We start from the raw sequence: 27,987 nt of genomic DNA, 5'->3' as shown, positions 1-27,987 counted from the left end.
CTTTGGCTAATCCTCTTGTCACAGTGTGTGAGTGTTTTACCATCATCTCCCAGCACATGGCCAGCAGGTCATGCTCTGGTAAAGACGGTTTGACTGGACGCGCACGCAGACAGACACAATGGTCCCCAGACTGGTCTACTACCTTCATCTCAGGTGAGGAATCACAGAGTGAGACAACACATGTGTGCTTTCTGTCTCATTCTGCTCCTCGTTTGTTTAGGTGTTTATGTGTGTGGAGCAAACTGACTGCAACACCTGGGAAGGTGTAGTTTCAAATGTTTAAATGTCATTGAGTTATGGGAAAGTGGAAAATTATTGATTTGGGTGTTTTGTTTTTTTTGAGGATGTGATATTCCCTGTGATCAGTTTGCTATGAAGACTGATGCTAAACACTATGCAGAGCTTTGATTTCAAAACAAGAGGTGCATTCAGGTACAAAGTGTTTACAAGCAGGTAGACAATGAAAGACCTTTGAGGTGATGCTTTTTTTTATTCTATTTTTTTTTTTCATTGTTTTTCAAGGTTGTACTGTGCCTTACTCCACATCTACCTGACAGCTGTTAACAGAGCTATATGATAAATATAATGCATGACAGTATTTTAAACATCAAATGTTAGACTAAACAGCACTTTATGCATTTTGCTGCTGATGCAGTAAGCTAATTCTCCTTTGAAAGCCAGAAGCTGATACTTGGAGTCAAAAAAAAAGAGAACAGTGACAAGGGTCTTAATCTCCCCAATCAAAATTAGTTTGAAGTAAGTAAGTAAATGACCACATACCATTAGATTGATGTCAACGACAGCCTAAAATCTTTGACTCATAAGCCTGATGTCATCCCTGCTGAGGCCTATACTGGTGCCACCTACACTTCCCTGTTTGTTTGTTTTTTTTTTTGGGGGGGGGGTTGCCTTCAGTATGGCCTTCAGTCAGTGAAAGGCGTGATCATCTGGATTCACTTGGACAGTCAGGGACATCAGTTTGTTTGGCCTTAAAATGTCCTTTGTTTTGGCTGTATTTTTACAAAAGTGCAGAAGCAGGTTTGAATAGGGGTTTGAGTGCCCTGGTGTTTACCTAATAAGTATGTAGGCATCCTTAAATAGAAATTGAGCATCCGCTCTTAAACTTAAAGGGATAGTTCACCCCAAATCTAAAATACTTATCTTTCCTCTTACCTTTCGTGCTATTTATCCATCTAGATAGTGTGATCTAAGCTACAGATGTTTGGGGATATCAGCTGTAGAGATGTTTGCTTTCTCTCCAACATAATGGTACTAGATGGCACCAAAAAATACATTCGAAAACACACAACAGCAATGTATCTTCAGAAATCATCATCATCACTCAAGATCATCCACAGACCTTGTTGTGAGCAGTTTCATGCAGGAACTATTTTCTTCCTGCGGTAAAAATAAAATAGTTCCTATTAAGCTAAAACTGACAGGAAGCAGTTTATTGATAACTTATGGAAACCCCCCTCACCCTTTTTTTAATAGCCTCCAGTGAAACGTTACACCAGGAAGTCAGTTAGTACCCTCTTGGAGCAGAAGGGGGCGCCACCACATGTGAAACTTTGCCCTGTGGTTTCAGCCAATCCCTGCGCTGTGTGGTATCTGTAATCCAGCCCCTGTCCTGCTGCTCCTCTCAAACACACACACACACACACACACACACAAGTTGTAGCCTGGAGAAAGACGAGAAGAAGAGGGAGAGGAGGAGAGTTTGATGTCAGAATGAGTCGACAACACAACGGTCCCGCGATGGAAAGATAGACGGCCCCGATATTCAGGTGATAGATTACCTATCGGTTATTGAATGACTGTCAGCTGAGTGTGAAGAAAGAAGAAGACAGAAGAAGCGGAGGAGAAACATGAGTCGGCAGCAGCAGCAGACGCAAGGAGTGGTTTTAACGGGTTACCACAGCAACGCGGAACTGTTGCCGAAAACTGGACCGTGTGCTCCCGCCTGTCCGTCAGCCCTGGACCCGGAGCCCGCCGTGCCCAGGTGTGTGTGTGTAGAGCTGAAATATAACTTTAAAACGAGGACAGGAGCGAGTGAAGGTGTGTGAGAGACACAGGGAGCAAAGGTCACAGAGATAGTGTTATTTTCCTCTTTTTTTTGAAGAGCTGGTGAGAATATGTCGACTGTGTGCAGGTCAGCGCAGATGAATGAAACCCCCCCATCTTTCCTCAGTGTGGTGGAAGCAGGGTGCAGTAACTTCAAAGTACACCCCTGGGGTTAATTGCTCCCAGGCACTCCACTTTTTTTTTTTATTTCCATGATGGGGACAACTCCGCCCTTGGCCTTGGCTTTGGCTTATGTTTTTCCTTCACCACATTCCCTAATCAGCAGGTTAACCTTGACTGTGTTATACTAGCCCAGATTTTGCAAAGTTGACTATTTGACTCTTCAACAGCACCATTGTAGACCTGACTACCCCCCCCTCAAGAATGTGTAATATAAAACCATTGCTCTGAATCAGTGTTTGAAATATAAAATATCCAGTTAGTTACTGTTGTTGTAGCCTTTATGTTTAAAATCATGTATTCAATTAACATCTTTTCATACTGCCCTTAGTCCAGGGCTAAAACTGGCACTTTCCAACGTGGACTAACCCCAGTTTTAGCTTTGGGTTTGCTGATCCTGCAGGGTTGAGTTTACAGGTTTATCACCTGAAAATCAACCAAACATACAGGGCTAAAAGGTGCCAGTGTGAAATGGGGCTAAAGTTGTTAAAGAGTAGTCACACGTCGTTCTAAAATGTTAACATTAGTCCAGGTTCCAACAGACGTTTAACCCAGGGCTAATGTAGTGTGAATCGTGTAGCCCTGGGCCTTAGGTTAGCCCTGTGGGCTTTTCTTAGCCCTATTTGAGCTCCTAATAGCTGAAAAGTGTTACAGTTTCCTTATTTTAGGCACTTATAACAGCTAAGCAGGGCTCGACAATAAGGCTTGCCATTAAAATGCCATGTCAGGCAAGTATATATGGCCATTCATTTGCCCAACCATGCAAGTTGTAAAAATTTTTTTACTTTTAAGCTATTTTGATGATCTGTTCATCGTTAATTTAATTTTTTGTGTGAACATGTAAGAAAAAGCTGTTTGCAGTCTCTCAAATATGGAGATTTTCTGCTTTTCGTCATTTATTATCATATTAAACTGAATATCCTTGGATTTTCATAGATGTCGCAGCCTTAGATTAAACATAATAATTAACTTTAGTCTTTGTTGTTATTTGATAACTCTAATAAATGAAACGACTTGTACAGGGGCAAGTAAAAATTGACTTTGGGCAATTAGATTTATGACCTACTTGCCCAACCAGGCAAGTGAAAAAAATACTTTAATGTTGAACCCTGCAAAGGCTTCAGAATTGATTATTTGAGTGATTATTTTCACCTTTAAAGGGGCAGGGTGTGACACAGGCACAAGGCCCTGGATGGGCTACTCTCTGCCATTGGCATAAACACTTAATCAGTGGCCCTTTGACCAAATTTGCACAAAATCTTGCGGAAGTCTGTGCATCCATTTGGAAGTTATGCACCTTCTTGTCATAGGCCACTCGCTTTGCCACACCTCCTTTTAGCTGATTGGCATAATGGCATGGGTTGTAGGTTGTTACTTGGACCAAAAAAGACATTTCACAATGCCACCTTTGGCTCTGAAAAATTGTTAAAGGCCCTTTTCGCTAATCTTTAACAGTTTAATGATGAAATGATTAATCAATAGAAAAAATAATCAACGGAATAATCAATACTGAAAATCTGTCTTTGCATCAGCCCTAAATTTGAGAGAAAACAGCTGTCAGGAACAACACAGGATACTGTATAGCAGCAGGACTGCCTGGTTTAAAGGTGTTTACACTTAATGCAGTAAGTATAAACTAGTTCAGCAACAAATCCTTATTTTAGTTATAAATTAACCTTTTGTCATATTTTTTGTAATTAATAATTTAGTCACAAGATAATGAAAAATGCCCATCGCAAGTTCTTCAAATGACCAGTCAAACAAAACTCAAAGAGTTTTTAATTATTTAAGACAGAGAAAAGCAGCAAGTTATCATATGAGAGAATCTTCACCCTGCAAATGATTGGCTTTTTTTAATGATGAATTGAACCTGTGGAATCTCCCATTGGAGATCAGTCAGGCTGAGATCTGTTGATTTTCATGCTCACCAAACCATTCAGTGAGCCCTTGTGAGCTGTACAGAAGCATCTGCATCGGTTGTGTTCCTCCATTCGTTCATTCAATCATGTTTTGGTCACATCATCTGTTTTCCTGACATGATTATCTCCTCATCAGCTTCTTTCATTAAGGAAAAGACACATTTGGAGGTGCTGTCTGTCACAGAGGAATACTGAATAGGAGCTAAGTTCACATGGAAACAGGTTAACAGTCTTTTATTTATAACAGAGCTGCAGACTTGTTTATTCATCCACGCCGAACTGACCGTGTGTATCCACTAGTACATGTTTGGATCAGTAAACAACTGCTGTCAACAACCGTGGTGTGGTGAAAGTAAACAACTCACAGTCCAGCTGCTTCTCTGTGTTCGTGTGTATACAGTATATAAGTGTGTGTGTGTGTGTGTGTGTGTGTGTTCCAGATGACTTGACCAGCTAGCTAGAAAAAAAACAGCATCATGTTACGGCCTGCCTTTGTCTCACCTCCCACAGCAGCAGCGTGTGTGTGTGTGTGTGTCCTGTCTTGGTTGATGTGAAGGCTTAGTTTTGTGCTCATTGTCTCCCTAGTCAGGAAATGAGAGACACAGACGGACAGACAGACAGAGTGCTTCTGGTCTACTGCCAGCAGGGGACATCTGACCTAAGGAGCCTTAGGTTACGTGTCAACTTGGAGCCTTGCACACGGATGTCTCTTTACTGGTCATTCAAATGGAAAAGAGCAGGAGAATTTCAACTTTTAGCTAAAGGGCAGAATGTTTCTGTTGTGTTTTCCATTGTCGTGTAGGAACCAGAGCTTCCTTGTAGTGTGACTTAGTAAAAAATTAGTCAGTGGATACACATGGTTCAGATTAATGTGATGAAACAGACAGCCTGACTGCCCCACAGCAGAAATACAACGCTACACAGGAAATTACATCTGCAGTCAGAAAGGGAAGACGAGCTGTGAAAGGTTACAAGGAGTCAGACAAGCACAGGCTGCATAGTGCTCTGTAGTGTCACTCTGATTTAGCACATTTCCAGATGAGCAGGACTCACAATATTACCATAAATAAACAGAAGAGTAAAGAGACATGCTTGGAAAAAGGACGTAACTCAGAGAACCACGTGGCAAAAACAGCAGGAATATGCTGTCAGACAGGGATGGAGACAGAGGGATTGACAGAGGCAAGCTGGCTGATTCAGACTTCCAGCAAACACGGAGGAACGGATTATGTTGTGTGGATTCATCAGAAGTAAAGCTAGATGATTTATTCAACCAGTGTGTCATGGCTGAGACCAGTAACTGTGGGAGAGGGGGAACAGAGGAAGCCTCTGTTTGCCACAGAGGACAGCTGGCACCTGTTGATCTGAATGGGAATACCACACACACACACACACACACACACTCAGTCCCCTTTCCACTTCTTATGTCAGCGGCAAAACATCCTCAGCAGTTCTTTGTTCACTTTTTATAGCTAAATCATAAAAATAAATCTGATTTCCAACCACATCCACCTCCAGTGGTGGCAGAAGCACTCAGATCATTTTTAAAGGTCCAGTGTGTAAGATTTATGGGCATTTATTTACAATATGGCAGAAATAGGATGTAATATTCATGAGTATGTTTTCCTCACCTGACATTTAGATTTGTGCTGTTTTCATCACCTTAGAATGAGCCATTCACATCTACAGAGGGAGCGGGTCCTCTTACATGGAGGCCACAGCCATTTTTCTACAGTAGCTCAGAATAGACAAATCAAACACTGCCTCTAGATCGGCTAGATACCACTGAATCCTACAAACTAGTTATTTAAAGATTTATTTTTGCAGATTTTGGTTGATCCACTTTTTTTGCTTTCTTGCTTAGAGTTAGATGAGAAGATTGATATCACACTCATGTCTGTACGGGAAATAGGAAGCTAGTCAGTTAGCGTAGCTTAGCGCAAAAGACTGGAACAAAGGAGAAACACTCTAGCCGCTCATGCATACTGTTTGTGTCAGTGTGACAGAAGCTAAAATCCACAAAATGTAATTTTCACACAAACAAGATATAAAGTGCTAGTTAGTTGCTATTTCCACCTGTTTCCAGTGTTTGTGCTAAGCTAACTGGCTGCTGGCTGTAGTTATATATTTGCTACACAGAAGTGATCTTCCCATCTAACTCTCAGCAAGAAAGCGAATAAGTGTATTTTTCAAAAAAAAGTATTTCTTTAAGTATAAGTGGTCATATTGCAATGTAAAAATCTGGTGCTCATTACTTGCAATTAATGCATTCATAATTTGAGTCAAGTAAAAATTTATATGGTTTATAATCAAAAAATATATATGAAAATATAGTGAATATGCAGAACAGCCTCCTTCAGAGTGTTATTATATATTAAAACTACTACAAGAAGTTTTTAACTGGTAATGAAGCAGGCTGATTTAACACATGATGCCTCTAAATGACCTACATAAACAAACAAGACCATCCACAAGAAGATTGGGATTTGCCTTGAAATCAGATGAAACAAGCCATTTTCCAGCCAAAGTTACAGTGAGCAGTATGTCATCTGGTTAAAAAGAAGATTTTTATTGCGATAATTTATTTTTGACATATTTTGTGGTTATTATGGAGGAGACATCACAGATCAAATCAACAGAATATGGAAGTTCCTTGTAGTAGCATTAAGTTAGTATGTGTATTAGATTATTTGGAATTATTAATACATTGATTTACAGTATAAGCAGCATTTTGATGTTGCAGCTGGTCAAGATGAGATTGTTTTCTGCTTCATATACTGTATTTTGATAGTTTGTACTAAAATGAAATTGAAAATACTCAAAAACTTTACATTTCTAGTATTTTTAGTTACTTTCTACCACTGTCCATCTCTGAAACATTACTGCTGCTGTCCTTTTTTTTAATGAATCAGGCAGTATCTGCTGCTGCTGTGGTGTAAAAACTGTCTTCGTGTAGTTGGAACTTTGCCTCTAAGTGGTCCTCTATAAACACCCTCAGGTCATGTGGGTTCAAATGGTTGACTGACTTCACTTCCTCACGCCTTGACTCATATTCATCTCATCAGTGCTGAACTTGCTGTTTGCTGGGTGATGTTTCCTTTTTATTCTTGTTTTTGCACCTTGCAACGTGGGACTTACCTCCACACACACACACGCACACACGCACACACACACACACACACGCTCTCCATCTTTGTCGGCAGCTCTAAGCAGGTGATAAAAGGTGTGTGGATAAAGGTACAAAGAGTAGAACAAAAGCGCACACAGCTGCAGCACTGTTTTCCTTCAAAGGTCATTTGCTTGTGTGTATGTATGAAAGTGTGCCTGAGAGAGAATGTGTTTGTTTTACTCACAAGGGCAGCCCTCCTGACCTCTGTGAGTGTGTGTGTAAGAGAGCAAAGTCATGTGTACTATTGTTTATAAAGCTTTGAATAACTGGTTTGCATTGTTGTGGGTGTTTTTCTGCACTTTCGCGGTTCATGAACTGGAATAAGCGCACTCCAAAGACACACACAAAATTATTATGACTGTTATGTCTGATTCTCTCTTATGATTAATTCTCTCGGAGGAAACATGTCTGTCCTGCTCCTGAGGTTGACAAATCGCTAAGTGCTCAATAAGAATTATGTTTCAAATCTTAATTTTTTAACATAGTTGTACTACAACCATAATCAACAAACAGCATCATAGTTTAATGGGAAATGAGGCATGCGTGTTTCAGCCATTTGAGTGAAATGTTGAAATAATACAACATTATTATTATTTTGGGTGAAGAGAGCTATTTTAAAAAATCTTATGAATAATTGATAGTCGTTAAATTAGTCCTCTAACGCCAAAAATTAATTGTTGGATTAATCTTTTAAAAAATAATCATTAGATGCAGACCTAATCCGTTCAGTATTTGTTGAAATATTTCAGTCTGGATCAAACAATAGACTGACACTGTCGTCCTTAAAGGCATGCCACTAGCATGGCTAAAAATAGTCCACTTGAAAGATCAGTGTGAACACATTGGGAACAAAGTGTCACACTGGACATAAATATATTGAATAAACCAATGTTTAATGGGTCAATAATTTGAACTACCGACACTGTCAAATTATCGTGTATGTTAATATGTTTTTGTGTGTGTTTGCTTTTCTCTGATTTATAGATTAATCAAACCATTTCTTCACACTGCAGCGCAGGATGGAGGTGAATGATTAACTCATCCTCTGAGCTCACGTGTGTTTGTCAGGGTTAAATCCGCTTCCAAGGTAAACACATCCTGCCAAGGATTTCAGAAAACTAGGACATTTCGCCATCGCTCCCAAATGAAAACATTTTATTGATGAAGCTTCAGTGAGGCATTGAGCGTATGTCAGGGGAATGACCTGCTACGTTTGCTGTCATCAAGACAACGAAGGACAGACAGTATGTTTCTGCACAGTGCTTAAACTAAAGTCTGCTGGAAGAAGAGGAGATGACACCACAAGGGGTTAGATATACAGGAAAACCCGGCAGCAAATCAGGGAATATTTTGAAATACAAAATACCAAGTAGACAGGAAGAGGATATGTCTTTGGCAAGGTGTAGGAGGAGAGGAAGTAGATGAAGCGAGGAGGACGACGGGAGAGCAGAGTGAAAGAAAAGAGAAGAGATTAGCAGAAGGAAGGAGAGGAGGAGGTCAATTGTTGGTAAAATACTTGATGTTCTTTGTTCAAACCACAACAAAGTGTGTGTGTGTGTCTATATTTACCACTGTTTTTTTATCGCTTTATAAGTATGTACACTGTGTCTGTGTGTGTGTGGCAGGAAGTCTGCTGTGGTATGTGGCCTTGCCTCAGCATGAACCCTCAGAGTAATACTCCTCTGATAATCCCAAATTAATTAATATAGAACATCAACTTGATGCTGTTTAGTCTGACTCTCCTGTTCGCCTCACAGGGAAAATTAATTTCCTTTACTTTATTTCATCTCAGTAACAATTGTTACTGTGACTGTCTGTTATTTAAGAGTTAGCATTATTTTTGCCTGAATTGCTTCCATGTCCAAGTGCCTGAGCAGTCTAGAGGCCCAAATGAGACATCTTGTTTAATTCAGTTTAATTATTAATTAATTGTCTTATTCAGTGACTCCTGGTCCTTTTATCAGCTTTGAAGAGAAAGAACCAGTAAGATCTGTTGTTGTATCACTACATTCCAGTATGAAAACACAGAGGCATCGTAGCTTCAGCAGCTAATGTTAGCTTTTGGAGAAATCATGACATCATTGTAGTCTTTCTAATTGCATTTTTTCATAGTCTTATACTTTGACTACAGGTCATATTTTTTCTGAAGTTATGTCCCATGGTGGTCCATCGGCAGAGGCGTGACTTCACTTATCAGTTATAGCGTCTACAGCCTCTGAAATTTTACTTTTATCCAGTGGTGGAAAGTAACTAAATACATTTACTCAAGTACTGTACTTAAAGGGATTGTTCAGATTATTTAGTGTGGGGTTGTGTGCGGTACTTATCAATAGTCAGTGTATTAGCTACAGTAAATGGCAAATGGTATTCCCCCACTGTGGAGAAGCAGAGGTGACTACAGGCTGGGGACAGGGTCAGCAACAAAAGGTGTTTTATCCACTTAAAAAATGTCCACCTAAAACAATCAGTGTCAATTTTACTTTGCCGTCAGACAGCCTTTTCTAATATTCTATTATTCTTATTTATATAAACCAAATATTACTCTCTCCAGACCAACCAAACCTCAAAGGAGAAATCAGTGACACAGAGCACAAGAGTTGCTGGTCTTTGAGTTAAAATCACTGATTTCAACTATCAAGTTTGGTTGGTTTGCAGAGAGCAATATTTGGCCTGTATGACGGCGGTTTCCCATCCAAAAAGGCTGTCTGACAGCAAAGTAAGGCGGTGACTATATTCTAAAAATAATTTCCACTTAAACTGATTTCCACTTCACTGCTGACCCCGTCCACTGCAGTACATTGCTTGGCTTTCTGGGTGGTACTCATCAAGAAGTACCTCATATAACTCGACTTAAAATAATCTGAATCCCTTTAAGTACAGTTTTGATGTACTTAAACTTTACTTCCAGTTTATGCTACTGTATACTTGTACCCCACTACATTTCAGAAGGAAATCTTGCATTTTTACTTCACAGTATTTATTTCACAGCTATATTTACCGGTTATGATGATTTTAGACCTGATTATTAAATGTAATGCATTGTTACAGTTTAAACACATATCCTAACAGGTGTTTTCAGATATGTTGCTGATTAGACCTACTCAGACTGGGATTTGTATGAGGTCATCATATACAGCACTTGTTGTATTTCTTTATAGTACTTCATCTATAATGTTACAGAGAGCCCTGCTACAAAACTACCTGAAGTACCCCCACAAAAAAAAAAAATAATACAGAAATATTTATCATGCTGCACACAATGATAAGTTGTCTGTACACATTATTATCTTGTGTGCATAAGATAAAAACATTTATCAGCTTTCAGGACCTTGAAGACTCCATAATTTAACATGCTGAAAGGGGCCGTTTTTCATAATGATTACTTTTATTTTTGGCGCTTTTAATAGTACATTTTGCTGAACTTTGCTGAAAATAACATTTCAAACTATCAACTTGCATTTGCATCGTCAGCACTACTGCCTTTACTTAAAGTGATACTATTAGGACGGTCTGTATTTTTAATTAATTTCTTTCCAATCGTACACAATCTGTAAAACTGTATCATATTGTTGTGTTGATGCTCTTATTTACTACCAGTAGGAGGATGTTTTAAATATGATATAATCAAATCAACTTGCAGAAACTTTTTCTCCTCATACCAGCTGGCACATCCAGTTTCAGTTGTTACTGTGGCAGGTTTCGACTTTTCAACAGCTCCACTGACAAATAAACAGCTCAGTAGTTCTTCTCTCAGTGTGTTTGGACAGGTGAGATTAGAATTATGATTATAGTGTAGATGAATGACAGCAGCATTGACAGCAACATTTCAGCTTGATCAGCATGTGACACAGAAACCACAGACCAGCCGCGGCATCAGTCAGCTGTATTATGACTGCAGCTGCTCTCTCCATGATAACTCCAGAGCTTTAAGTGGAAGAGAAACACAGAGAGAGAGAATGTGCTGTGTTAGATAGTGTGACTTCCTGTCACAACAAAGGGGATATTCAGTCGGACATCAGCAAAGACAAAAAAAAAAAAAAAAAAGAGACCCATTCTAAAACACACATTGCCATATTTTATTGTTACCAACATCTTCATTTCACATTTTCCTGAAACTGCTGTTATTGTTTGTATTGTGGACAACAGATGCCCTGGGCTAATGCATTTTGATGAGATGATGTAGTAGCAGTGCCACTAGTTGCAGTCATGCGTTTGTGTTTTATGTGCATGTTTGTGGACATCATACAGAATGAACGAATTATGAAAGATGTTTAAGGCCATTGTTAAGGCCTCTCATGCAACGGACATTAAAACTGTGACATATGTGACAGATTAGATAAAGCTCCAGGCTGTTAAAGAGGCCCTTCTAGATGAAAAATAAGCCTTTTGTGTGTTTCTTAGACGGTCATGATTGAAAATATTGGACTTTTTTTGTAATTGTAAAGTAAAAACATTAATAACCTAATTTAGTTGATTTGTTTAGTTGTAGTCTGAGTCTGAGACCAGGGGTCAAACCTTTTCATGTGTAGGACCCCCACGGTCAGGGTTGCCAGGTCTGTGTTACAAAACCAGCTGATCAGAACCAGGCCAATGTGAGCCCAATGACCAATAAAACTGGCACCAGCGCATGCAGAGCATGGGCACATCGTATTTGCGTGCGTTTATGTGGGTGTGCGTGTGATTTGATTTCAAATATGGATGCGTGTTTACAGAGTTTGTTGATGTAATTTGCATGCAAAATTGGTCCACGCCAGGCAGCAGACAATAAATTGAGCCTGTGGCAACACAACAACAACAAAAGTATGGTCCACTCTGCTTTAACTATGGCTGCGCTAAACAGCACTAGTATACTGTCTGCTGGGATGAGCTGACTGTGTTGAGTTAGCTGTGTGAAAGCTGCTATTCTTAGTCCTCATTAGCTTGCTGGCTGGGAATTCAACATGCTGCTGGCTTGTCTTTAGTTAGAGTCGCTGGCCGACTTCTGACCACCTTGTGTCAGAAGCTATCGCTTTCTTTTACTAACTTTTTATTTATGAACTTTTCTCACATTAAACAGTAAGAAAAATCAAATAAGGTATATGAAACAAACATTTAAACATAAATATAATACAATAATTGAAAGATCTCTCTCATTGGCTAAATAAACACACAGTGTTTTCCACTGTTCTTTCACAGTTCATTTTGGAGTTGATGTTGCAGGTCATCTGTTCTAAAAGATGTAGGTGTTTAATTATTTTGACAAAGAGGTCTGCTGCAGTTTATCTAAAGCCAGTGTTTCATAATGGACTTTTTACTTGCTGCCAGTAGAAACTGAATCTGTCTTTTGTCATCCACTACAAAATTATTCTAAATCAAAGCAAAGATAAACGGTTGCATACACACCTCTTTGGTTCTTAGAAAATGGAACGTTTATAGTCCAATGATATTTTTATGATAGGTGCTGGTATGAGGCATCTATCCTAACGTCACTGGTAAACAAGGTGCAAAGTGCACAGCTTTGAGTGAAACCGTTATGAGGGCAAGGGCAAGTTCCCTCTGGGCTCTGTGTCGCAACAGATTCTTTTATATGAAAACTGATAGTTCTCTCTACCTGTCTTGACTTACCTGTGTGTGTCTGTTTCTCTTGTAGCCGCAGAACAGGCCACTACACTGTTCAGCAGAACCAGAACTCAAATCATGGAAACAGATACGGGCCTCCCGCTACCACCAGCAGCACAAAAACCACGGGCGCTGACCCGTCGTCATTACCAGACCCAAGCATTGCTGCTTGTCCCAGGTCTCAGGCCTCGTCCAGCCCTAAGCCAGGCTCCAGCCCCAAACACAGTCCCAATTCCAGGGCCAGACCGCGGCCCTCATATCAGCGCTGCGGCTCTCAGGTAGGCTGTGAATGATGGGATAGAGTGGAGTGGAGTTTTATGAGGAGAAGCAGAGAGGGGCACCAGCACAGACGCTAAGCAATGAAGTGCTGTGGATAGGCTTAGCAAAAACGGTCTATTAGCCACTTAAACTGTTACTGATTTTTTTAGGTGGATCTTTCTTAAGTGAATGCTATATTTAGAACATTTTCATCCCTTTACTTTGCTGTCAAATTGCCTTTTCTGAGAGGAAAATGCTGTTATGTAAGTCAAATATCACTTTCTTCAAAGCTACCAAACTCCAAAGGCAAAATCATTTTACCTCACAGAACAAAGGAGTGGCAGGTCTACCACTGCCTCTGCGTCTTGTTAGCTTGTCTGTGTTATTGTGTCATAGTTGGGATTCACTGAAGTCACCCCGTAACACAGACAAGCTAACAGATAGAGGCAGTGGTAGACCAGCAACTCCTGTGTCCTGCAAGGTAAATGACTAATTTTGGAGTTTGGTTGAGTGACAGAGTGATATTTGGCTTATATAGCGGTGGTTTCCAGACAGAAAAGGCTGTAGGTAAAGAAATTAAAGGGACAGACCTGGGTTTTTCACATAGGGTGCATGCATTACCTAGAGATAATTAATAGATGTAAATGTCCCAGTAAGAAGTAACCACCAGCAAAAGGGGCCAGTTAACATAAATTAAAGTGTGAATCTCAGGCAGTAACCTTTTCTATTGTTGGACTGACTTAGGATAGGAATGTCTGCTATAAATGTCTAAATTGTAACAGTTAAATTTTTACAGGGGTTTGGTTGGCAGGTATACAGTCATTGTCTCTCATGTTTTGGTAATGTGTAGCTCTGCAGGGAGGAAGTATTTTGCTTTGTGTTGGCTCGATACCACCAGCCTGGCGACTCAGTAATAAAGCAACAAATTAATTCAGGTAAAATGCTTTTTATGGAAAAGTGGAGAGAACTGGAGAAACGAGCTCTGAGGTCTGTTTAAAGTTGGGGTGTTTTGTGTAATATATGCGTGTTTGGTGTGTGTGTATCTGAGGAAAGCTTTGCAGCTGCCAGCGGCCACCTGTGAGACTTGTTCTGACTGGCTGTGAGTCCTGTGCTGTTATCTCTTTGTATCATATCTAGAACATAGGAGGGATTTTTTTTTTATCTTGATCAACAAAACAACCATTTAGGACAGAAACAAGATATGAAACATGAATGGGAACTTGAAACTAAATAATGAAATCCTTATCTTTCGTGTGTATCTTTCACATGTGTCACAGGACTCTCTGGACGAGCTGGAGATGGACGACTACTGGAAGGAGGTGGAGAATATCACTCGCTCAGGAGGAGGAGCAGGGAGGGGAGACGGTGGAGGAGAAGGGGAAGTGCAAGAGGAGGAGCAGCAGAAAATTCCTGAGGGTAGGCTACATTGTGTCCATGGATAGACCCTGAAAGAGACATAAATTTCTCCTTTTCTTACATGTGCTGGGGTACACAGACAGTCATTTCACATGCTGTGTTTTTATTTCTCATTCAGAGCTCTCCACTTACAGGAGAGATAATGCTGTAAAGTTGATCAAAGGCTAGTGTGGGCATGTTTGTGTCCCAGACATGGATGAATTATGAGATAATGGGCCTCTGAGTGCAGACATGGAGAGAGACACTCACAAACCACACACAAAACATCCCTCAACATGTCTTTTGCTCTGTGTGTAGTTATATGTATCTTTGTGGTCACTTTGTGTCTTTTTGTAGTTGTTTTACATCTCTTTGTGGCTGCTTTGCATCTCTTTTGTAGTTGTTTTGTGTCTCTTTGCATCTCTTTTTGGTCACTTTGTGTCTCTTTGTAGTAGTTTTGTTTCTGTTTGTGGCCCTTTTTGTCTTTTTTGTAGTTGTTTGCATCTCTTTGTGGTTGTTTTGTGTCTCTGGCTCCAGACATGTTAACACATCAACTCAACTGCTGTATTAAAAAAAAAAAAAAAAAGTTAAATGAGACTATACACTGACTGACACATCAATTCTTAGTTTAAGTTTGTTTTTCTGGCACACCTGCCAAATTCAATCGGAACAGAAACAGAAACTGAGAAAAGAATTTGGAGAAAGAGAAAACCAACATAATATAAAGTCTCTGTTTCTACATAACTTGTGAAGTATTTCAGTGTCATCACATGTTTTGATGATGTAGAACGATGTAGAGATGAGAGATTGTTATTACATGGAAATGCTAGCCGTTTATCAGAATCACATTTCCAGCTCAGACTTGTGCAGACCAGCTCTGTGTCTTACATAAGAGGCATGCAATTCTTGTTTCTATTCCTGTTAAGTCTTTAGCCTGTTTATGAAGACTATTGTTCTCTGTTGCAAACACATACTTCCTGTGGAGTATGTGTGTCCAACTCAGTCTGAGGTCACTCCTTTCCTTTCCTTCACCTGTAAAATTGTCTTACATAGATTATGACTTCTGTTTTTCTCTAATCATTCTCCAAACCAGTTGCTCCGTTTTGATCCCCACATTGGTGATAAGGTTGTATCATCTCAGGAGCTAAATTAAATTATGAAAGTCCTTTCCAGTTTTAATTTTTCCCACTCATTTTCTCTTTCAGAAGGCGAGCAGGAGGAGGCGTGGCTTACAGAGGCGGGGCTAGCTCGGCTGTTTGATGATTCACTGGCAGCGGATGTGGATCAGGTCTTTAGCCAAAAGTCTATCCCTTATTTAAATAGTTAGATCTTTGAGTCATGTTTTATCAGTTTTATATTTGCAGTTCTCATCTTTCACTTTAGTGTTTGCTTATGCCATGCTTTGTAACCTGCTCATATGAGTCAGAATCTGTTTGAATAAAAGACGGAGGAGGCATTAGACAAATAGATGGATATACTGTATAGATATTATATCACATACTGACTCATGAGGGTGATTGACTGATTGATAGGAGGAAGACAGCGCAGTGTTCCTGTCCACACTGACCAGAACCCAGGCAGCAGCTGTAGAACGTCGCTTGACATCACTACACCAGACGTTACGGCGACGCAACCGGCAACACGTTCCTGATGTTCGAGATATATTCAGATCTTCTGAAAAGGTTAGGAGATACACACACACACACACACACACAAACTTATTATGTTCTTTCAACATAAAAGAGTATCTGAGAGTGCAAACTTTAAACATAATACTTTCACAAGTGTTCAGCTACTTTGCTTTTGGCTAGATTTAATTTATCAATCATTTTAATCTGCATAACTCAAAATTTAAGACCTCATTTAAGAAATAGTCCTACGTTTTAGGAGAAGTGCTTATTTGTTTTCTTGTTGAGAGTTAGTTCTCCGCTCTCATGTGCTAAATATGAAGCTAGAACCAACTTCCATTTCCGTTTCGCAAATCACGACCACAGTAATGTGTCAGACTAGTTCTTAGCGAGCTAGCTTACTTGCTTCCCCTGATTAGCTAAATATTTATGCTAAATATTCTTATATTTACTTGACAGACATGAGACAAGACTCACTTTTTTGATCATTAATTTCTCCTGAACATCCCACCACAACACACAGTAGACATTTCCTTTTTTTTAACCACAAAGGAAGCGCTCGCAACATTGCTAAGTTTGCGTTCGTTGTTACGTCTCCAGTAACATAATCAGTGACCAATCACCGAGCTGTTTCACCACTGACACCACTCCACTGCTGTAAAATCAAGTCCTTTCTCTACACCAGACTCACTGGACTCATATTCACTATATGGAAGATGTATGTATTAATTGATGTAGACTTAAGTGTACTGCTGCTGCAAACAACCCTAGTCAGCAGAAACAAACTGTTTTTTTCACTTAGACGTTTTGTTTGTCCACTAATTAACAGACAAGATAATATGTAACATGAAGAAATGTTGTCGGGAGGGAAACGTCTGTGTGAGTCTGTGACTTGTTAAACATTATGTGCTGCACAGTTATGTGTCTCTGTGTTGTGCTGCAGGGTGAGGAGCCCAGTAAACTCAAAGGGGGAAGTGAGAATGGACAGAAAGATGTCACTTCAGCCGGTATGTGCATCATACTGTTACAGATATACACATGCATATGAGTCAGCATGGAGAATGACAAACTGAGACTCAAATAAACTTCTGCATAGCAACACATCACACTCACATCCTGGAAATAATATAGTAGAAAAGATTAGAACATGATAGAGTGTGATATATTAGAAAAACATACAACATAAAAGCACTCTGATCTATTATGAGCTTTTTCTATGTTGTACATCACAGGTGAAGCCTTTAAATGTGGATTCATTCACCAGTAGAGAAGTTATAGGTACATAAAAGGCAGCAGGACTCTCTGTCTTCCTCTTTCTGCTGCTGTTAATTTAACACTGAGGTTGTAACCGCACAAAAACACATTTAATTGTCTGTCTCCATGAGTATGCAATTCTACTTTACCTACATAAACACTTCTGTCCTTCACTACTTGTGCGGTCGTATCTTTTATTTCCTTTTTTGTGTGCGTTTCTCAACAGAAACAGAGACGGAACTGAACGTTGAAGTGGCGTTTTCAGAGCAGGCGCTCACTTACAGGGAAAACCATCAAAGATTAAAAGTCACCACAAGCTCGAACTCACCTGACGACAAACTACCGGTGAGTCACATACCTGTACACACACACACACACACACACACACACACACACACACACACACACACACACACACACATACACAAAGGCTATAAACACATTCACTTCCTCAGCTGTATGTTTCTTTACTGATAAACTGAGCGTGTTTTTGCTTGCGTAAGAGCCAGTGGTACACTGAATAAACGGCGTGCACTGATTTAATGCATTGGTATACAAACATTATGCAAAGCCCCAATGAGTTGTTCTCTTGCTGTAAGCATTATTTACTGCAGGGTTACATTAGAGCTTGTATTGATAACTTATTAATTGCTGTAGGTCAGTGATTGCCAAGGAGAGCAGAAACAGAGATCTGACAACAGCAATTTAACAACCTTTTGTTTGTGTTGCATCAGAATGTTGTATAATTAGATTAATTACTGATGAAATATTTATTTTATGACCACATATTTTACATTATGCTTATAGCAGGGGTGTCACACATCAGCATGATTGTCCCCAAAGGGCCGGTTGTAAATCCATATAACATATTGTTATATGCAATATATTATATATACATTTATTCTTGCTAATACTGTTCTGCGCTATGTCTCTTTTGCTTTCTCCCATGTCATCATCTACCTTTATGTTATAGGTTACTCATGTTCATTTATTGTGTTGTTTTATCAACAGTTTGACCTTGTAAAGCAATAAAACCAGATATAGGATGTAGAATAAATTGTGAAATTCAACAGCATACATCAGAATATATGGCATGTATAATTAATTAGAGTTAAACAGGCAGCAGATTGAGCATACAGTATGGCATACGTCACTGCACATCAGCAGTGAGCAGTGTTCATGTGAGTAATCACTTTGAGTGCTGGCCTGTTCTGCCATCTAGTGGTTGAAGCTGGTGTAACACTATTTTGCACAGTTCGCATACAGCAGGCAACGTAAATGTAAACACAGTCAAATATTAATTTGCCACAGTGTTTACTTTGAATGTTTTCTCCCGCACTCACTGACACGTCTCCATCTGTCTCTTTGTTTTTCTTCTCCAGAACTTCAAGCTGCTCCGAGATAAAACAGGTCAGACCAGAATAGGAGATCTGTCTCCTCTGGATATGAAAAAGGTATCGTGTTGTGACAGCAGGATCTGTGGATGCTTCAAATCATTGTTTGTTCAAGTCTTGTTTACTTTATGATAAGCCTTCAGGAGACAAATTTTCCCATAAGGGATGAGTTAGCTGAGTGGTTTCTATTTAAAATAATCGTCTCGTATATATTTGTCTGTTTTTAATGTTCTGTCAGGTGCGTCGACTGGCGCTTGTGGAGTCGACTGCTCTGTTTGACACTGCTGGGATAGACCTCAAGGCTCACAAAGCTGTCAAAGTGAAGACTAAAGGTATAAACACACACACATGAATACACACAAACGCCCTGGTGGTTAAACAAAACTGAAAGGAAACACTCAGACTTCCACAGAGACACACAAACTAAGACATAAAAAGTAAAAACAACAAATTATTACGCAAACAGGGATGTGCAAACACAAGTCACTAAAAATTTTGACTGTGTAGTTAATGTACTGTGTGAGGATATTTCTGCTTCACTAAATATTTGTGTTTATGCGTGCAGAAAGTGGTCTGTTTGGTGTTCCCCTCACCACTTTACTGGATCAGGACCAGAAGCGATCTCCTGGGACCAAAGTGCCATTCATACTGCAGAGGGTGAGACATGGACAACTCAATATCACAGCAATGATGAGAGGATATAGTAACTGGTCAAACAGTCACCTTGTTAGAGGACTTTAGATTCACAACCTGAATGCAATATATAATGCACTGACAGTGTTCTGCGATATGGAAGTGTGTTAAGGCCAGGCATAAGGAAAGAGGAGGATTTTTTCCATTTTGAGAGTTTGAGACTTTTGTGATGTTTTACCCAACCTTGATTTCTCTTTCCCTTTCTCAGCTTATTAGTCACATTGAAGACGAGGGATTGGACACAGAGGGACTGCTAAGGATCCCTGGAGCTGCCACCAGAGTTAAGGTTGGTCAAAGTATCCAACTGCCATTACTACAGACATGTTGTCAAATGGTTAAATTGGTAATTGAAAAGGTTGATGGCAATAATATTCAACACAAGACTGTCATTGTAGTTGTTGCTTAGCATTAGTCTTGGTCTTGAAGCTAGTAAAGTAAGCTTACTTGTGTGTGTCTGTGTCTGTACCCAAATCCAGTCGCTGTGCCAGGAGCTTGAGTCCTCTTTCTATGATGGGATGTTTCCATGGCAACAGTTAAAACAGCACGATGCTGCTAGCCTTTTGAAGCTGTTCATCAGGGAATTACCCCATCCACTGCTGACTGTGGAGTACCTCAACGCTTTTATTGCTGTCAACAGTATGTATACCACCTGTTCATGAAATATTCTGCTTAAAAACAAGAGTTTTACAGCCACATTATGGCACAAGTGACCCAAAAAACTTTCTGTGTGTGTATGTGTACAGAGCTCCCCACAAAGAAGCAACAGCTGCAGGCTTTGAACCTGCTCGTGCTTTTGTTACCTGGGGCCAATCGGGATACTTTGAAGGTAGATGACACGCTCGGTTTGAAATGAACGAGAAACTCTCGGCTGTTTCTGTTGTAAACTTGATTTTTTTTTTTTTTTATTGCTTCTTCAGGCACTGGTGGAGTTTTTCCAGCGTGTGATCGACCACCAGGCCAATAACAAAATGACCCTCAACAACGTCTGTGTTGTCATGGCACCCAACATCTTCATGTTCAAGGGCTTCCGCTCTAAGGTTACAGAACAACAGGAATTCTCCATGGCAACCAGCACAGCCAACATTGTCCGGCTGCTGATTCAATACCAGAATCTCCTCTGGACAGTAAGTGTCAAGAAACTTAATCTGCTGACGTATTCTGCCATTCAAATCACCACTATAAACAAACTGCAAAACTGTGTCCATGTCAACACTTGTATAAATAATATCACCCTTCAGTGCATCAAAAAGCATCTATATCTATTTTTCTATGGAATATACTGGATGGTACAGTTTGTACTGAGGGTGTCAAATCTCTCTTTTGTGTGTGTCTCTTCTCTCCAGATCCCCAAGTTCATCATGAACCAGGTCAGACAACAAAACATGGAAAGCCAGCGTAAACAAAATAAAGAGAGAGCTGTAAGAAAGCTCCTGAAGAAGATCACAGACAAACCATCTGATAAGGCTGTTCCAGAGGTAGGAGTTCTCATTTTATAGATATGTATGAATGAGAAATCACTGTTAATAATCCCTCATTTTTAACAGATTTTGTATTTTTTAACACCCACTACATTTTTCTTGGTTAGTTGACATACATATCCAGCTTGTTTCAGAGTAAAGGAAGTAGGAAAGTAGCCACAGCAAAAGGCAGCTATATATGTGTACCAGTCCAAGACAAAATTTCCTAGAAGGATGATAAAGTTTAACATATCGCATCTTAAGGTTTCCATACATCATTTGGATACTGAGCACGTATGCAGTGTTTGGAAAGATACTTTGAAAGCTCTCAAAAAGTTGAACTACAGCAAAGCTACCCTAGTGAGAAATATAATTTGAATAAAGAAAACTACTTGTAAAAACCGATCAAATTGATAGTGTATATGTGAGTGAACTTATAACAAAATTTAATGCAAAAAAAGTCCCACAATTCCATGCAGCTGTAGAGTTTAAGAAAATATTAATACACTTGAGTACTGCAAAATTATGTTCTGTGACACTATATCGGTTCACAAAATCACTGTATTTTGATATAGTGATTCAAAGATTTGTGGCAGTGATATGTTTTGTGTTGTGTTTAAACCTCTGCTGCTAGATAACAGTCCTGTTATCTATATTAACTGTTCTGATTGCATAAAAAAAGTAAAGATTTTACGTGTATGGTGGTATGTTCTTACTATGTACTATAACAGTTTTCCTAAAATTAGATAAAAAAAATAGCATTACAGTATTGCAATATATCACAATGTGTTGAATTGCAACCCCTGTATCATGATACATATAATATTGCCAAATTCTTGATAATACAAAGTCCTACTGCCCACAAGTCATACCTAAACTACAAAAGTAAAATACCCCACTATTCATGGGAAAGTGCAAGGAATGTCAGCTTTGGTTTTATAAGCAGTAGTCAAATTTTAAAAAATCAAATTAAAAAAATGTACGGCCCAAACGTCTTTCAGTAATTAACTAAACAAAACTGGCATATGTGGCAGTGCTAGATAGATAAATTGTAGCTCAAATGAAATAGTGAGACACAACAAAAACCTAAACAGTCACAGTCTGATACAAACTAGTCATCATTTAGTTCTCATAATGTACAGAAACAGACAACTGAGAAATGGTGACATCCAGTGGTGACGTCTACGAATGTTGTTCTGATGTGGGAAGACTTTGTTCTTCTCATGGTGTAACATATCAGTCTGTTCCCTGTCACAGTGCAGTGATTCACACCGTTCTGTACATACAGTATTTTCTTTTTATCTTGATGTATTTAGTAGTATCTAATAAGTATAAATTCTGTTATTGTGACCATATTTGAAAATTTAAACAAATATACTGGAATTCGTGTGAATCTCTCACAGTTCTTAATTGTATCAAAAATGTCATTCCCAGATACACTTGGCTGTGTTGTTAATAATGATAATCAAACTGAATTTGCTGATAATCAGCAATTGGATTCTGCATTTTTTAGGTTAAAGCACCACTAATAAACTCCCGTGATATTTTACTGCACTAAATAAATAAACAGTAAAGGTCTTTGGCAAACAGGTTACTCTGTTATACGACTGAAAGCTATCAGAGCATAGCGGCACCGTGGAGACTGCAGCTTTTTTTTAACAATAGAGCAGTGAATAAGTAACTCCAGTACAACTCCTGACCATGCAGGCTCAGCTGAGAGCTGTGCGACTGTGAGACAGTGTTTGCAATTTATTAAACAGAAGAGCAGGAATTTATCCAAGTCCACATTCTTGTTGTCTGTAGTTCATGTCTCCTCTGAGTGTTTGTGTGTGATGAGGACAGTGTTTTGGACCTAACTATTGTAAAGTGTTTATGGCTGTGTGATTGATTGTGTGTTTCCTCAACGTCTGTGTTTACAACCAGGAGAGTTCACAGGGTTTCATTCGAGTCCAAGCGCCACAGTTCAGTAAAGTGTCTATGGCAGTTCAGTTGACTGAAGAGCTGCAGGCTGCTGATGTGTTAACACGCTTTCTCAGCCAGGACAGGTAATGCACTGCATACAAATACAGGCACAGTATTTGTCGTGGCTATATGAGGCTCATCCTGAACTTTTACTGTTATTTTCATGTCTCCTCTCATGCTTTCTGTCTTTGCCCCACCAGTTCAGTGACAGTGAAACGAGAAGATCTGTGTCTCTATGAGATTGGTGGAAACATCAGTAAGTCCTGCTCCCACTAAAAACATGATTAATTCTCTGCTGATAACCCAGCTAGTGGGCCAACCAGTGTTGAGAACAATTAATATAACTTTATTTATATAGCACATTTCAAAACAAATTTACAAAGTGCTGTACATGAAACAGAGCAAAGCAATAAAAGAATATAAATGCAATAACTGTTAGTTAGCCAAACAAGCAGTACATGAGCAATTTCAAATATTAATAAAAATAAATAAAGTGAGTGAAAAACAAGCACATAAAGTAACGATAAGTAAGTAAAGATAAACGCATCAGAATCAAGACGTAAAAAGAAATTTGATTTAAGAAGTGATTCAAAACAAGGCGCAGATTCAGCACGCCTGATCTCCTCAGGAAGAGCAACAAATATAGAGTCACCTTTAGCTTTTATCCATGACTGTGAAATGGATAAAAGGGTTTAGTCTGAGGCAGTGGGAAGGTTATTTTATCATGTAATAGGCTACAAATTAGATAGATCAGATTGTTGCCCTGTTAAATATGTGATAAGTAATGTAACTTCATCAAGGTAATGCAACTTATTACTTGTGATTATTTTTCTGACATGTTTTAGACTGAGCAAACCTCACAACTTTTTAACTTTTATAGTCTAATTGCAGTTACATTAACTTACCTGTAGATGTTTCCTCGGGTTTTGTAGGTTGAGTGTTTCAAACAAACAAGCTTTACACTGTACAGCTCCTTTTCCTAAACTGGGCTACATGTACCCCCAAATTTATGTGAAGTGATGTAGGGGCTATGAAAAATGCATCCTTTCATGCACATCCTTTTCATTAACATGTTCTCTGTATTTCACAGTTTCAAGAAGGTTATTGGCTGCATATGTGTGTTTGTGTGGAGGAGCTTACAAACATGAGAAAAGTCATACAAGGGTGGGTGGGGGAACATAGCTGGACGTTGAACATCTGATGGGGTACGGTACTGTAAAATGTTTGGGAAACACTTCTCTACAGTTATATCAGAGCCCTTCTCTGATCTCATAAGGAATGTGAGCAATGTGCATCGATTTAATTGGAAGAAGAGAGGTGAGAGAACATGAGAACCAATCAGAAACGATGCTCATTGAATGGAGCCTGTCCAGATGTAAGGCATCTTGTCCTAGATAGTTTTGCACTCACATTTCTCCCAACAGCTTTAGAGAAATATGCCAAAAGAAGACATTCCTGCTCTGTGAATAGATACAAGCTTTATACCAAAAAAGGATATATTTGAATGACCCCATTGTCTCAGCTACATTTCTCAGTAATTGTAACTTATTCGTTGTCACTGGTTACTCCCCAACACAGGGGCCCACAGGCTAAAAGATGAGAAAATGTACTTTCTGTCATGAGTGCAGTGATCCATCATAGTTAAAGTAACCACATCGTTTGTCTCTCTCAATGTTTTTCCTCCCTCTCTTCTTTATCTGTCGTCCTTTAGAGGAGAGATGTCTAGATGGGGAAACGTATATGAAAGACCTCATCCAGTTGAACCCAACGGCAGAGTGGGTCATCAAAGCCGTACAGAGATAAACTCCCAGCATCGTTTCCTGCTGGATGCTGGACTGCTCTGAATTTCCACCGCTGTGTCCTACTGAGAAGAGCCGTCCCCTGGTTCTCTGTGGTCTCTGCTGGTTCTGGACAAACCTGGACGGCTCACTTTGTAGCAAAGACATTTCTAAATACAGGTAGTTGCTTGGGTTCACACGATTTGTCGGCCTTGAAAACTGCCAAAAATACAAGTAGTCGAGTGGCAGTTTTAAAATGTCTGAATCTCCTTTTGAGGAAGTCTGTGTGGAAATACTTGCAACTTCTTTCCCCACTTATTTGAACAGCGAGTGAGACAAAGGGAAAATTATCTGCTTGGATTAACACAGAGGTTTCCTATCATGCCTTTTGCAACATATTGGGATTACAGGTACCACTAACCAAAGTAGGTGAAAGAAAACCACTTTTTTTTTTTTTTATTAGACTTTATCATCTCTGGTGTCCTGACAGACCTGTGTTGTATTTTGGTGGAAATTTCCTTCAGTTTGTCACAGCACTTGAGCCACAATATTGTAAGTCTTAATATTATGTGATACTGTAAGTATTGCAGTTGTATACTGTGATTTATTGCCACTAATCACTTTGTCGTGTCTGTAGTAATAAGCTGAAATGATATCGGGAGATGAAATATCAAAATTGTATTAAATCATGAATCAGTTACGTAAGTTTAAGGACTAAAATCTGTATAACAATTTTTTTTTATCATTTTGGCTTTTATTTATTTCTATTTCTATTAGAAACCTTAACAAGTAAATATATGGTCACAATATTGAATGTTTGTATATCAAAGCACTTCACTGTATTCAGGAAGGAATTTGGAGTGAATGGACTTACAGCAGGGGCTCCAAAGCTATTATATGTGAGGGAGGGGCCCCTTATGTGGCACGCCTCACCAGTGACTTCAGAAGTGTTGTCACGATTGACTTTGAGTAAAGATGGACTAGGTGTCTCCATATCTGGGATTTTTTTATTTAATTCTTGCACAGTGGAGTGAAGTGAACGCTGTCAATAAAGACATGAAACCCCCTTTTTTATAGCATCAAATAGCTTAAACAGAATTTAAATGGAAAATGAGCACTTACACATAGATCACTGTGATAAGAACTACCTAAAATGACAAAAACCGTCTTTGGGGGGAAAAAAAAATATTTTATGCGTTCCTTGATATTTTAGTTTGGCTCATGTCCTATCTGCTAATGTGGAGGGGGCGGGGTTTACGATGCTGCAGCCAGCCACCAGGGGATGACAGAGATGTTTTGGCTTCACTTTTTGGGAGCTGCTATGTTGTCATCTGTTTTTGTTTTTTTGTTTTTTTTTGTTTTTTTAAAAGCACTATTACATATACATTTCTCAACTAATTTCAATTAATTGATTTTATATGCAAGGGTTCATGATCTGTGTATGATATATGATATGAGTCATTGAAATTCGGCTGAGAAATGTAAACGTTATAGTTATTATAAATCCCGAAAACCACCGGTCCCCTGTTTACATGTATATGTTCACAGGCCAGTCTTGACAGCACCAATATTGCAGCGACACCGACAAGCTGAAGCGTTCACTGTGGTGTCTATGTATTATATGTCTGTGGTCACTGATAGCTAACCAGGGCACGCAATGATGACATCACTGTTTGTTTATGGCACAATAATATTGCTGTGCATCCTAGCGGTTTAAACCGTTGATGTTTGAGTGTGTTAATGAGTGACTCCATCTCTAAAAACTGCAACTCACCAGTGTACAAATGTGAACAAACACATTTTAACACTGTTTATTTATACTGTATGCATTATATAGTAAGCTTGCATGGAATTCATCAAGTCAATTGCCTTACAAGTTTTGTACCAAAGATCTGATCATTTTAAAGATATTTTGGACTCTATAGCGATGATTTTAAAATATAAAATTGCTGATTGTATAAATCGCCTTCATAAAAGATACATTCTTACATGTGGGCACTAATACTTTTGGCTTTTATTGTTTAGATTTTTGGCTCTGTATTCTTCACAGTCTCAATATGAGTTGGTGCATTGGCAAAAGTAATATGAAAAGTTGTTTTAATCCAGGAATAGAAATCCTTTTGGCACATATCTGTTCTTGATTTGGCTTTCAACAAAAGTCTGATTCTGTTTGGCTTCTAAGTTTTAACAGCCTGCCTGCAGGATCATGCACCAGAAAAGTCAAACATTGCAGATGTTTTTCTTGTGGAAAGCTGCAGAGTATTGACAACAAACAATGTGTCACTGTTTGAAAATGTTGTGAACTGAGTCGCTCCCTGCCTTGTATTATCTTGTTTACTGTGAATGTTTTTTTTTTTTTTGTTTATGTTTTTTTTTCCACATAATGATTTCATCTTTGTCTTATTACTGCCTCTCAAATGACCACTAAAAAAGCCTGTAAATAAACATCATTAATTACCATATCTGCTGGTGTCAGTGCTTTCGTATGCAAAGCCCTCAATTTTGTTACTAATTGCTCTGTGTTGTTTGTATTCTCAGGTTAGTGATTGCATTTCCAGCGGTGGGAGGTAACTAAGAACAGTTGCTCAGCTATTGTACTTAAGTAGAATTTAGAGGTACTTGTACTTTACTTGAGTATTTCTGTTTTATGCTACTTTACACTTTGACTCTACTACATTTCAGAGAGAAATATTGTACTTTTCTAATCCACTACAGTTATTTGCCAGCTTTAGTCACATTTGAGATGAAGAAGTTACACGGTGGATAATCTAACAAGCTTTTAAAATACAACACATCTTTAAAGATGAAACCAGTGGGTTCCAACCTGTTTTGAAAGCAGTGTGTCATCGAGGTCTCATTTCAGAGGTCTATGAGTCACTAACAGCGTCAACATATAAGACTTATTACATGATTTAATTTCAATAAATGGTCAAATGATCCAATATCTCACCAAAAATAAAAGATTATTACAATCTCAACTGTTTAATGTGCTGACTCTCTTACAGTAACTTCCCTGTCTTCATCAAGTGGTTGACACGCCTGACCAGCTACTGTTTCATTTAAATAATGCCCTGTGAGGTTTAATGGCCCCAGTTAGTCAAATGGTCAGAGTGCTAATGGCTTCAGTGGGGCTTAGAGGATCTGAGACACAGTGAACTGGTTTATGGGTCAGAGACAGACATCAAATGTAACAGAGCATGTCCTCTCATTTGTGTTCACAGAAGTCAAACATAACTAG

At 39.1% G+C, this 27,987-nt stretch overlaps 1 protein-coding gene across 3 annotated transcripts; it reads left to right on the top strand.

Moving 5' to 3' along the window:
• Positions 1–37: 37 nt before the first annotated feature.
• arhgap18 (Rho GTPase activating protein 18) lies at positions 38–26,035 on the top strand. Of its 3 annotated transcripts, none has more exons than XM_084737460.1 (18): positions 38–153; positions 12,962–13,208; positions 14,466–14,604; positions 15,789–15,871; positions 16,116–16,265; positions 17,155–17,218; positions 17,692–17,810; positions 18,848–18,919; positions 19,098–19,191; positions 19,425–19,516; positions 19,761–19,838; positions 20,029–20,188; positions 20,296–20,378; positions 20,470–20,676; positions 20,896–21,027; positions 22,933–23,054; positions 23,172–23,227; positions 24,683–26,035. In XM_084737460.1, the coding sequence occupies exons 1-18, from the start codon at positions 119–121 to the stop codon at positions 24,772–24,774; spliced, it is 2,025 nt and encodes a 674-aa protein (XP_084593586.1). In that variant the 5' UTR covers positions 38–118; the 3' UTR covers positions 24,775–26,035. The 3 variants fall into 3 exon arrangements, with proteins under 3 accessions (XP_084593586.1, XP_084593585.1, XP_084593587.1); XM_084737459.1 differs by lacking the exon at positions 38–153 and adding an exon at positions 1,654–2,002; XM_084737461.1 differs by lacking the exon at positions 38–153 and adding an exon at positions 8,630–8,839.
• The last annotated feature ends 1,952 nt before the right edge of the window (positions 26,036–27,987 follow it).

This window comes from Lutjanus erythropterus, chromosome 15, assembly GCF_056507025.1.
Source record: "Lutjanus erythropterus isolate fLutEry1 chromosome 15, fLutEry1.hap2, whole genome shotgun sequence".
Classification (NCBI taxonomy): domain Eukaryota; kingdom Metazoa; phylum Chordata; class Actinopteri; order Lutjaniformes; family Lutjanidae; genus Lutjanus; species Lutjanus erythropterus.
This window is presented reverse-complemented; position numbering and strand designations above follow the sequence as displayed.